Genomic DNA, 12512 nt, shown 5'->3' on the forward strand with positions numbered 1-12512 from the left:
AGAAACAGGATCTATTGAAATGCTCTATCCCTGCAGTACAGTATGGCCATTGCTAGTAACAGGCCACAGATTTTGTACTGAGTTTGCACAGACACAGGACTGAGGCGTGTCAGGCTTGCTTTGCCTGGACTTTTATTGACCTGCCTGATGCTTAGTTTAAATTTGGTTTAGCTGTAGGAACACTTTTTCATTCTGACCAGGTTGCTATGGCTGATTTGTTTTGCTTAGATTACTACTGTATGGAACAACTATAGTTTTATACAGATAGAGGTAACAAGTAGCTCTTCTGTGCACCATGAGGTGTTTGTGACTCCAACTTAATATGCTAGAGTTAATAGAGTTAATCATAGGCCTGGTATGACAGCAGAGGTCTTGAGAAGTGGAGGTACAGGATACGGTGCAGAGGAGTACAGGCATGGAATGGTATGAGACAGGGCACAGGCTGGACTCTGGAGACCTCATTGATACAAACAACTCACCTATGATCAGTTAAAGAAATGCAGATACAGAGATGGACAAAAATGGTTTTAGGGGGTAGCAAAGAGGATAAAGAAATAGTATCTTACATATATATAATTAACATATATAGTAAATGGATGTATAATTAAGTTTTAGTCCAATGAATAAAAAACAAGGTATAAAAGCATGTTAACAATCATAAAACTGACCCCTAGAAGATTCTAGAGTGTGGAAGAAGAAACCAGTACCATCAACCTCACATTCCTCCCACTTAAGGTCTCCGTATGCTGATGATTCCCTGTAACACCACCACCAGAATGAAATCACCAACCTTTGGACCCAGATGAGCAAGGGCAGGGGGAGCATAACACCAGGAATAGGGGTAGAAGCTAAGAAGTGTGCATATAACAGTTTTAAATTACTACTACTACTACTACTACTACTACTACTACTACTACTACTACTATTGAAGCTTTTTCTGCATAGGAGTATTATTTATTTTTCTGTAATAGTTAGACCTGGACTAATAATGATATTTTAAGAGTGCTAAGATTTCAGTTATACTAACAATAAATTCTTGTCTTATACATAAGGTACGTTTCCCTTTTGCCCAGAAACAATATTTTGAGCATAACACTGTAAGAAGATTCCTGAATAACTCAGAAACATGCTTACATTTCTCACAGGCTCACAATAATCAAATCTCTTTATGAGCTGAAATCACCATCAAAATATGATAAATGCTTCTACCCAGGAGAGGTCTAAAGAGTCTTAGTCTCAGCTGAAATGGTAAATGGTGTTTTGGGTAAAATCAACTTTCTTTTTGTCAGTTTCACCTTTCAAAACTGCTCCTGCTCCCTTGGATCTCTCTCAGTCCATCAAAACTGATTCTGCTCACCTTCTAGACTGCACTTTGGCCAAAAGGGAAGCCACAACAAATACCTTATGAGTTAGGACACATTATATTTAGCCATAGATCAAAATTCAAAGAAATAAACAGAAACTTCCAAACTCCTAATCTTCCAGTTCCTCAGTAAAGCTTTCCACATTAATGTCTTCCATTTCTAATGGATCTATAATGTTTTACAGGTGCATTATGCTTGTAATAAAATGCAGAAGAGATGCATTGCCATTAAACATGTGCCCTCAGCTCCAGCTTTTCTAAACTCCTGGAAAAAAACCAAAACAGGACAAGGGCAGGAGTCACCATGGCAGGCAGACCTGTGCCATTTAACACCACACAGAGGTGAGTAAACCATGCAAAGGGCTCCCCTAGTTTTGTGCTGGGCTTCCTGGGCAGAATTGCACTGTAACCTGTAATTACAAGTTAAACTGTAATTACAGATGTTTTCACATCCTGGACATCCTGGACCCATCCTGTAGATGCGATTGCTATAAGCCTGGTGGCCATTCCTGATTCTGGGACTTTAGCTTCCCCATTCCTTGGAAATACTTGTTGAGGATTCTTCTCTTGACTTTTGTGTGTCTCTGCACCAAGCTCAACTCCCTGCTCCTCATAGGACTACCTAAAATTAAACCATATGACTAAGAGCATTGTCCAGATACTCCTTAAACTCTGATAGGCTTGGTGCTGTGACCACCTCCCTGGGGAGCCTTATCTTAACATCTGTAGCAGGTGAGGGTTGCTTAATGGCTAAAACCCTTGGGCAAAGACACAGCAATTCCCAGTTCAGTGCCCAGCCCCATCGGAGAGCCGCTCTGTAAAACTGAGTTATGTAAAGTCTGTGTGTCTTCCTGTACCTGCAACAAGGAAATAATGAAATCCATGTAATTCCAACGGTATAGTCATGATTTACTAGTAGGAAAAGCCATGTGAAAGCTTTAAGCAAAAGAGCCTACCCACTTAAATACTAATTCACCTCTCCTCTGAGTACATAAGTCCAAGTTTCAAATGCTTTGGGTTAGCAACTGGAGAAACAAAATGTGTGTCTCCAAGTGCTATTTTAATGCCTGACCCAGAGCGTGCTGGAGTCAGCAGGAGCCTTGCTGTGCACTTCAGCAGGCTTTGGATCTGGCCCTGAGCATACACATAGTTTATTATGACCACGGGTATAAGACCTATGTAGCAGCATTTCCATGCATAACCACAGTAACAGCGGGCAAAACCTGGACATACACTTGTTTATTCCAACCATATGAAAACTGGCCCTAAAATGAAATGACTGGAACATCCAGAACTTTGGAAGATGTGCTAGATCTAGGCCCAGTTTTGTGACTGGCTTTGGTTGTCTAGTTGGATGACCCCAGACATCATTTGGAGATGTTCAGATTTAATACTTGAATACTCTCTAGTTTGAATATACTGAATATATGTTTGTTTCTTTGTTAAATGAAAAAAGAATTGTATTTGCTGTATTTTCCCTGGTTTCTTATCAAGATGGTGAGATACCACCTTACTGCAATCTGTTGCTTTATAAAATGCATGGAAGCCCTCCTTCTGTAAACTCAAGTTGCTGTAACGTGTGCTCAGTTCGTTTCTTTTCTGTGAATTTAATTTTGGTCAGGTCCTTCTGCCTCATTCAACAGGCACTATCCCCTCAAGCCTGTAGGTCTGGGTCCCCTGTGTTTTACCAGGGCATTGCACCAGTCTGATTGCTTAATCCCACTTCTCCCCATTTCCACTGGCTCTGACCCCAGTCCTGGAAGGTGACATCTGAGAAATGTTTAGATCAAAGATCTCCATCTGCCAGTGGGGTTTGGCCATTAACCTTTTGTTTATGTACTTGCCAATTGAGAGGCACTTCAGATATTTCCTTGCTAAACAAAGGCAGGCGTTTAAACCGAGCAATATGCTTTATGACTCTGGGCATAGTTAATCTACATACTGTTCTACTCTTTTCTCTGCAGAGATTAATGCTGGGATCTTAAACATCACTAATGCCTTATAGACAATCCATTAACATCAGTGTCTCCTAAGTGGCTAGCCATACCATTATTTATAAAATAGGGATCCCTTCCTAATGCTACATTCCCAATCCCTTGATTTCCTGAGCATATAATCGTGTGTGTTATCAGCTGTGGAGCATTTTACACTGCTACATATTTTTTACTGTATAATGAGCTGTGTGTGAGTGACATACAAAAAATAGATGAATACTGCTATTGCACTTACTGCAATGTATGAGCTGATCTGGTTAGACATGAAATGCAGACAGAAATCCGCCTCACCTCTCAAGCTAATTTTAGTCTCTCCCTCTCTTCTCTCTAGCTGTGTGTATAAAATCACTCACAGTCTGACAGCGTTCCAGTAACCTGTGCCACGCGCAGAGCGGGATGTACTTACTAACCATCTGCTTGCATGGCATGGGTTAACCGAGCCTGTGGGATTGTGCTTACCTAAACAAAACCACTGCAGTGAGGGGAAAAACAATGAATGGGTGGAGATGATCAGCCCATGCATTCCAGCTAGTGCAGTCCGGGCAGCAATGACAGCCTGAAGGTTGCAGCAGCATCGGGATCTGCATTCCAAGTGCACACATCTTACAGTCTGGAGTGATTTTACGTGGAGCTGCTCTTTATTTGCTGAGCCATGGCCAGTAACCAGGCCAGCCTGCAGGATGATCAGAGCAGGCACTGCAAGTTCTTATCCTATATGTTCTACCAGGCTGTAAGAGATCACAAGCCTGTGTGGATGCTGGAAGACATGAGAACTATGGAGTATTTTTACTGGGAGGAAAATGCCAGCCTAAGAACCTACTCACCTTCAGAAGCCCTTCTCTATGCAGTGGTGCATAACCACCTGCCTTATGCTCAGTATCTGCTGTCTCATTTCCCAGAGGAGGCTCTCAAGGTGCCTGGGGAACACTTCTGCTATTGCCCATCATCTGCTCCTCACTTGGCCATGGCGGTCACATATGACAGGAGAGATATCCTGGGGCTGATCATCAAAATTGCACACAAGCTCCCCAGCTTGAACTCCTACATCAATAGGACTGGCTGCTTTCATCTGGAAGATGGGAAAACCCCCCTGCATCTTGCCTGCGAACTGCTGAGGTCAGAGACGGTCCTCATCCTCCTCGGGAATGGAGCTTCTCCCAGGATAGAGGACAGTAAAGGGCTTACCCCACTGGATGTCATCCTGGAGCAGATGTGGGACTCCAAAGTCAATGTGGCATCAAAGAAGCTCTGCCTCGACTACCTCTTGCTCTTCATGCCTAACCCACAGTTTAAGATGCGGAAAGTTCTGCAGGAGCATCCGGACCACTGGACAGCTTTGCTGGGGGAAGACAAATTCAACAGCCTGGTGGGGAACACACCTGCTTCTTTATATCTGCAAGCTATGCAAACTATTCTCCAGACTCTTCCCCCCTCCCACTTCCCTAAAAGCATCCAGGAACTACCCATACCTCAGGCACTAAAGCCCTTACCATCCTATGGCAAAAAGCTACCGACAAAAAATGTGGTAAATGTTTTTCCTTGACTATTCGCTGGGTCTTGGATTTTCAAAGGCAACTTAGGGGAGCTGGTCATCCACCACCCTCTGCATTTTAGTGTGATTTTAGTACTTAACCTATTAGGCTATGCTGGAAAATCCAATATTTTGTGACAAGATTTTAAATGTCTTTTCTAACTGATTGCAGACACGGCACTTTTAAAAGCAAAAGCCTTCCTTGTTTTCTGTTTTGTTGTGCATGTGAAGGGTTAAGTGTAGTTGAGACTGTGTTATGTTTGGTTTCTTAGCCGTCAGCTGGTATCAGTGTATCTGAATTCCCAATATGATAACTGTCTCCTGTGTAACTTACCTGGGTAAAAAGGAACTACGTGCTCAGTGGGATTTTCAAATGGTGTAACTATGGGACTGTGTTCTGCTAGAGCTGAGAGAAATACCATCCCGTACCAACAGGGTTCAAACATCAGGTTTCCTTTCTAACAATGATCTAGCATCATCTAGTAATTACCAAATATTCCATGGCTGATGCTGCAGGGACGTAGAGGTAGTTCTGCAGGGTACCTGATTTTTCTGAGTTGCTTTACAACAGGTCATAGCTGGAGGGCGTGAGTTCAGAGAGGGGCAGTGAGTGTATATTCCGGGGGGCGGATAGAGACCGGCAGCATAGCTAACAGAAAGCATCCTCTCTTACCTGGGAGTGAGTGAGTTAAAGGCAATCCCGGTCCTGATGCCTCTACAGACTTGTGCAATGGGGAAGGAACCATTTTCCCTGCTGTTCAGTAAACAAATGGAAATCAGAGCAGGGCCAGTGGAAGCCCTGTCCTTCATAAGTGACTTTATTTCTCCTTGACCTGTGTTTTAGGGCTGTACGTACCTCCACAAGAGACGTAGCTCACTAATTTGATTTCCCAGGGGGTCTCAGAGCCACCAGCATTTGCTAGTTATCCTAAGCTGGGGTATGATGTTCTGCTGTTAGAAGTTGTCACTCGTTGTCAGTTAGAGTATTTTTGCCACCTGGGTCCAGACAGAGGGCCTGATCCTGGAAAACACAAAAAGTTCCCATTGATTCCCCTGAGCACTGCAGGCAGGGTGTGTTTGCAGAAGGCGGAGATGAGGCTGCCCTGCTTTCTGGGGGCCTCAGTGTCTTGCTGCCCAGGCAGAGCCCTGTCTGTTCAAGGCACTGGTCCTGCTCTCCTGGTCCTGTTCAGCACCAATGGAGCAGTGGCAGGATTCCAACTCCCTCTGAGGGACATCCCTTATTTTGGACCCCAATGTTCTCTCTTTGTCAGCACAATCCTCTGCTCTGCGGAAGTAGCGTAACCCATTTCCCCAGATCCGTACTGAACAGCAGTGATGAAATCACTCATCTCTTTAAATAAATTTGGAGCCAAAGGCTGTGGGGCACAAACCCCCTTTTAGCAAGGCTCTGGCTAAGAAAGGATGTGCATTCACATCTCAATTGCTCCGTGCAAAACCATCTGGCTAATTCCGTGCCCGTGCCAAGGCGGCTGTGCTGGAGCTGCACCCTTTTCCTTGTTTCCATCAGCACAGGGAGCGCTTCCGCTCGGTTTCCCTGTGCGCGGGTACCTTCCCTGTGCCAGGACGCTGGCGATGGCAGCCACAGCCAGGTGGAGATTTCCTGCAAGGCTGTGCTATGTGCGGGGCGCAGCCAACGGGAACATCCTTTTGGAGACACCGGGATGCTCCTCCCGGACATCCCTTTCCACGTGCCGTGGAAGCACCTCGGTGCCAGTGCTGCCCACGCTGCACTAGGTGAAGATGCAGGCTTGCTTGCAGGATAGAGAAAATGTCAGCCCAGCCCTAAAAGTGGCAAGCAGGCCACGAAGGGGTTAACCCTTCTCCTGAAATTCCACATGCCTGGTGCTGCAGTGTCCTTCCACCCCTGCCCCTGGGGACTTGGATGTCTTTCCCCATCTGTGTCCTCTATTCCTCCTTGTGCGATGGGGGAGGGTGTGAACGGGGTGGGGGGGGAGAAACACAGGGCCGACCTTAGGTGAGGGTTTTGCGGAGAGGCTGCTTGCTCGGCAGCCTCTGCCGCAGGCGGAGGCTGTCACAGCTTGGGAAGCAAAGCAGAGCCCAAGGCAGATTTGCATTATAAACCCTGGCTGAGCTGCTTCTGCGAAGCCCTGCAGGCTCCCCAGCCCTGGCAGCCCCCAGAAACCCGGCATTGGAGACGGAGGACAAAGCAGGCGCTCGCTGCCCAAGGCGGACGAGAGCAGCTGTGCAGAGCACGGCCCCTGTGGCACCCCTGGAGTCCAGAGGAGCAGGAGCGGGTTTGCCCCAGCAGCAATGCGGTATCTCATCCGGATGTTGGTGGGCGAGAGGCGGAGGAGGCTGATGATGGATATTATTAGAATAATAATTAGGCCCCGGGAGCAGATATCCCGGGGAAGGAGGGAAAGGAAATCAACAGTTACTGCACTGCCTTGAAACCATGAGAGTTTTGGTGCTATAAAGAGTTTCAGAAAAGACAGGAGGGAGGGGAAGGCTGTTTGACGTACAACTCAAAGGAGGCAGGTAAATATTCATGACATTAATGAGACAGGACTTTCTAATAAGTCAGGGGGCTGTACCCAGAGAGCCAAAGCAACCCACTGGGAGCAAGTTGATCTAAAATGGTGCAGGCATCTCTTTTCGACTGTAATAGTTGTGGATCATTGCAAAGGCCAGGGTTCAGGCACTTCAGGCTTTCTGGGTGGATTTGTAGCAGGCACCAGGATGCTTGTGTGCATGCTTTTGTCCATGTGGGAGGCTACCCTCTATCCACTGGCCTAGACAGAGCGTAAGAGGTAGATTCTCAGCAACTGCTCAAGAAACTCAAATTCCGAGGTATATCCATGTCTGGTACCACATCATGAAAAAAAGCTGCTGTCCCACTGTTGACCAACATGCAAACACTGGTGTGCTCAGCCCAGTAGGCAACAGGCAGCTACCCACACTGGAATGATCACTACATAGCCTTCTCATTCCTCCTTTTCCTGATCATTTTAACAAGAGATCAAGCACCAGCTGGCCCTCAGGTGCTGAGCCCCCATCGGACCTCCATGAGCGGTCCCACTGGGCCACAGCATAGGGCCATTAGCATTGTGGTGAGAACTCTTTTCAACACCTATAGTAATACAAGTGCAGGGTGGCGTGTCTTTCTGACGGAATGGAGGAATCTTCTCCCTAAACCTGGTTTGCTTATCTTGCGGTTACCTGCCTGCTTGAGATTCCATTTGTCTTCCTGATCAGTACAGTGACATTACATCAGATATGGCCAAATCTACCTCAACCCCATCTGTGTTGAATTTTTTTCTCCATTCTTTCCATGCCAGGTCATTAGCAGAAGAGAACTCAAAATATTTTCCACACTGCCTGCAACCTGACAGTCCGTAGTCTTGAAAAATCCCTGTGCTTGCGTGACAAATATGCTATTGACTTTGTTCATCAAAGAAGTGCTAGGTGCTGTGTAGTGATGTTTACATTTTGCATCTATAGATACTTAGTAAGTGTAGCTAAGATCTGTATTTCTGAACTTGGGAAAAAGAATAAAAGCAAGAGAGGAAAAGTAGGGGGTAAAGTATTTGCTAATTTTTTGGGCTCTGCAGGTTACATCTTTTTAATTTCAGTTTTGAGGAGTAGCATTGTAAGGATCAGAGTTGTGTGTTTATGTGTGTGACTTAAGTCTCAATGAGTATCACTTCAGTGTGCACGGTGAGCGACTTGGTGTGCGAGTGTACCTGTGTGTGTGTGTGTGTGTGTGTGCGCGCGCGCACTTGTTTGTGTGTGTAAACGTGTGGGTGCGTGTGGGGGGCATATGTACATTTGTGTCTCTCTCTGCCCTCTCCTGGTAAAATTCGTAACTGATTTACAATACTTACCGGCTCCAGTACTTTCACACATCAGTGATCACTGCCTTGAGAAAGCAGCCTTTTCACCAGATAAGTGTGTGTCCCAAGCTCTGTGCTGCTAACAGGTAAGGACATTTCTTCTTCTCTTGTAAAGAGGCAGCAGCTTTGACCTTGAAATGGGTGTTTGGCCGCTGAACACCAAGCACAAGGGCTTCTGCTCACCAACAACTACAATCATCCAGAGATGGGTTTGTGATAGTGGCCGCATTTTTTTCTCAAATCCATTTTTTCTTTTTTAATAAAATCTATTAAAGATATGTCTTTGTCTTTCTTTTCTCTGGGCTGCCAGCAAAATTCAGCTGCCTATGACTTCCTAACCCAATGCTTCTGTCTATTTCTGCAGCACCATTAGCAGGAAGGACAGGACAGATTCTGACCTCAGTTACACCTCTTTACACCTGAAGTAACGCTTTTTAAATCAATTGCATCACTCCTGATGTTTGTTGGTCTAAAGGAAAACAGAAACTGTTTGTGCAGTTATATCCTTCAAAGCTCCATAACTCTTGACTTCGGCATATAAATAAATGTGACGCTTAATCCCTGAAAACATTTTTTACATTTTTTTGTGCTGTGAATGTATATAGATATTTATTTTCCATCTCTCTAACACCGATGGGCATTTCCCTGTTCCCAGTTCCCTTGGCTTTTTTAGAATCAGCATGATAGTGACAGATGCTGTTGTTCACTGATTAAGACCGAATGTTGCCATGCCCAAGTACAAATGAATGTTGATTGTATAATATGACTTTCTTATGAAGCCATACTTTTGTAATTTTGGTTTCTCTTTTTTAGGGAAAAAAAAATCTTCCATATAATTGTGTTCATACATTACTCACTGCATGTTTAAGGATAAAAAGATTGTAACATGCTGGGAATAAAATATATATACATACCCTGATATAATTAGGTATATTAGCTGTGAAAATAATTTAATCTGATTGTATTGCTATAATAAACTTGAAGTATAAACTTGATGTGTCTTTTATTAGCTAGTTGGTCAAAAACACCCACCAGTATCTATTGCTTTTGCTTTGGCTCATCCTGGTGTTTGATGATTTCACTCTGACTGCTGAGCCATTACCTCCAAAAATGTGAGCCGAAGAAGATAATATTTTCCTTCACAGGCTTGCAGTAGCTGGCTGTGTTGTCAGAGGATGACCCCAAGTGATGAGGTGAACCCACATTTCACAGATCTGCTGCAAGGTGGTGATGAATCTGAAGAAGGGGCTCAACAGGGGCAAATGGTAATTGGTTTTGGAGATTTTAATCTTCTAGGTTTGAGTTCAGCTCACAGAAGCTTATGACAAAGCTGTTTCCAGTGAATATAAAGATGCCAGCAGCCTCCTTTCCCTATCTGGTTTGTATGCCGTCAACAAGCTCCTTTCCTTCCTAAGGTTTTTCTCTGTATGTAAAGATGCCCCAGCAAGGCTTGCAGCACCAACTCCAACTTATCCTGTAGGCTCAGCTGCTGCTCAGGGTCCTCCCTCAGGCAGATGCGCACCTCACGCCTGCTGTGCTCTCCTTGGGGTAATGTGCAAGGTTTAATCCTTGCCAGGATGAGAGAGCATGTTGCCATTGCCCCTCCGCCACCCGCGCCGGTCAGGTTGGAAGTTAAACACAGACCCCGGCTAAAATAACAAGAAATTTAATACAACAGAGTGATAGAACAATCTGAACAACAACAGTATCAATGGTAACAACAATAAACAGCAATAACAGTGAACAAGACAAACGATATACAGAGAAATACCGCTAGCTGGTCTATGAAAAGCAAAATTCCCTCCCAAACCCACCAAGAAGCAAGGAAAAGGGTTCCACCCCTGGACCTGACGTCAGCATGGTATGAATAACCTGGCTGGAGATCCCTTCCCCCTCTCTCTCTGCTGGGGAAAACTTTACTCTATCCTGGCTGAACCAGGACAGGTAATGATCTACCAGCTTCTGTGCACAAACATAGACAACCCAGCTCCTCTGCTGCCCTGCCAAAAAAAGCTGCCCAGTGTTTCAGATGACAGGTAGCTGGTTTTGATGATGACAATGATCACGGGGCTTGGACTCCACCACCAACTGTACCCACAGATCTCAATGTGCACTAGTACATACAAGATACAACCAAAGGAGTTAGTACTTTAGCCTGTGCTTGCATAATAAGTTACTGGTTTCAAGGAAGAAGGCAGAAAGGGGAATTGTTTCACTGATCTCACTTAAAGAAGGCCAAGACTGTCTCCTTGCCTTTGTAGTGGGAGATTTACCCCTGACTACTTCACAAGAATGTGGTCACCAGAGATGTATTTCTGACATATTTACTTCCACCTTTCCTGTATTTGAGAATGAGAATATGATTCAGTTCCTCTCATGCCCCAGCAGCTCTGCTGAGGCTGACTGTCAGGGCACTAGTGAGCAGCTCTGGAAGCTGCAGGAACCCTGGGCTGATGCATCCCTCAGAGCCAGTCTCACCTGGGTATCAGGTTCTTTACAACTAGTTAGTTGTAGCCCACGCACCAGCAGGCAGCAAGACAGGTATTTAAATAGAGAGAAATGTAATGGGTGTATTCCCTTGTGCGGGGGGAAGTGGTGTCAGAAGAAGATGACGCATTGACCAAAATCCTTCCCACACCTCAGCTACTTGAGTGAGTCACCCCAAATGCAGCTGATGATAGGTTTGGCATGTCCCATACTATAGCCCATGTCTGTCTGGCCAGCACAGCAGCAACGCCTTCTGGGAGCAGGCGCTGTGCTTTGCTGCACCACCACACTCAGCTGATGGTATGGATGACTGCGCGGCTGTCAGAATCCAGCTCCCAAAGACTCCCACAGTTGTTTCTAGCAGTTTGGAAGCCAATCTGAAGCCAGGCTTCTCAGGGGGTGACTCCCAAAGGCCGCTTGAATTGGAAAATCAATCACAATTTACCTGACCGGGTCCCAGTTCCAGCTCTAGTAAAGTGTGTTTGTATTTTGCTATGGATCTCCTGTGAAGCAGAGGTTTATTGCTAGTGGGAAGGCTTTCGGTGAATTTCATGAATACATACAGAGAGAAGATAGCTGTGCTCTGTACACCAGCTATGCCCACCCACGCCATCAGATGGGCATATTCCTCTGCAGAGCTGTGAGGAGGAGGAATGATTATCATAGAGTTGTCAGACTCACAGAAGAAAAACTGAGAGAAAAGAAGGGAAGAAAAGGATTGGGAGAGGCAGTATGGCAAGATCCGGTCTGGGAAGCAGATCCTAGAGTTAAATGGAAATAGGGAAAATAGTCTGGAGAATCCCAAACTGCAGTAGAAGCTACAAGAAGCACAAAAGCACAGAAACCACCCCCTGCCACTTTATCCTAGAGCTTGGCTTCAGGGTCAGAGAACATCAGGTACCAGCCTCAAAACTGAGGCAATATCATGCCTTCATTGTCCACATATTGGCCGACATCTTTGTCTCATATGGAGAAATATGGTCGTGAAATCTTCAAGCCGACATAAGCAGGCACTGGCATAAGTGGCTCAAAGACACAGGTGCACCCTGCTGCTGCCTATCAGCTCCTTACTCCTGCCCTTGGCCAAGCAAACCCCAGCAAAGCTGGGGCACAGCGCTGTCACACCAGCGCCAGTGCCACCCAAGGGATGGGGGCACTGAGCAACCGGGCAGGGGGTATTAGTCCTTTCCAAGGTTGCTTTTAACTTCAGCAGTAGAAGATCTTGTTCTTTGATGCAAAATTAAACAGGCGAGATCTCTAGT

The 12512-nt window shown here is 45.5% G+C and overlaps 1 protein-coding gene across 1 annotated transcript; it reads left to right on the plus strand.

Annotated features, from left to right (window-relative positions):
• Positions 1-3752: 3752 nt before the first annotated feature.
• LOC113478043 (ankyrin repeat domain-containing protein 9-like) lies at positions 3753-9708 on the plus strand. Its single transcript, XM_026844795.1, has 2 exons — positions 3753-4882; positions 9128-9708. The coding sequence occupies exons 1-2, from the start codon at positions 4010-4012 to the stop codon at positions 9134-9136; spliced, it is 882 nt and encodes a 293-aa protein (XP_026700596.1). The 5' UTR covers positions 3753-4009; the 3' UTR covers positions 9137-9708.
• Positions 9709-12512: the final 2804 nt, after the last annotated feature.

The sequence above is a fragment of the Athene cunicularia genome, assembly GCF_003259725.1.
Source record: "Athene cunicularia isolate RWA chromosome 3 unlocalized genomic scaffold, athCun1 chr3_part1, whole genome shotgun sequence".
NCBI classification, from domain to species: Eukaryota; Metazoa; Chordata; class Aves; order Strigiformes; family Strigidae; genus Athene; species Athene cunicularia.

Bases quoted from the DNA above. Each gene is read 5' to 3' on its own strand.
- LOC113478043 (XM_026844795.1), top strand. From the start codon at position 4,010: ATGGCCAGTAACCAGGCCAGCCTGCAGGATGATCAGAGCAGGCACTGC.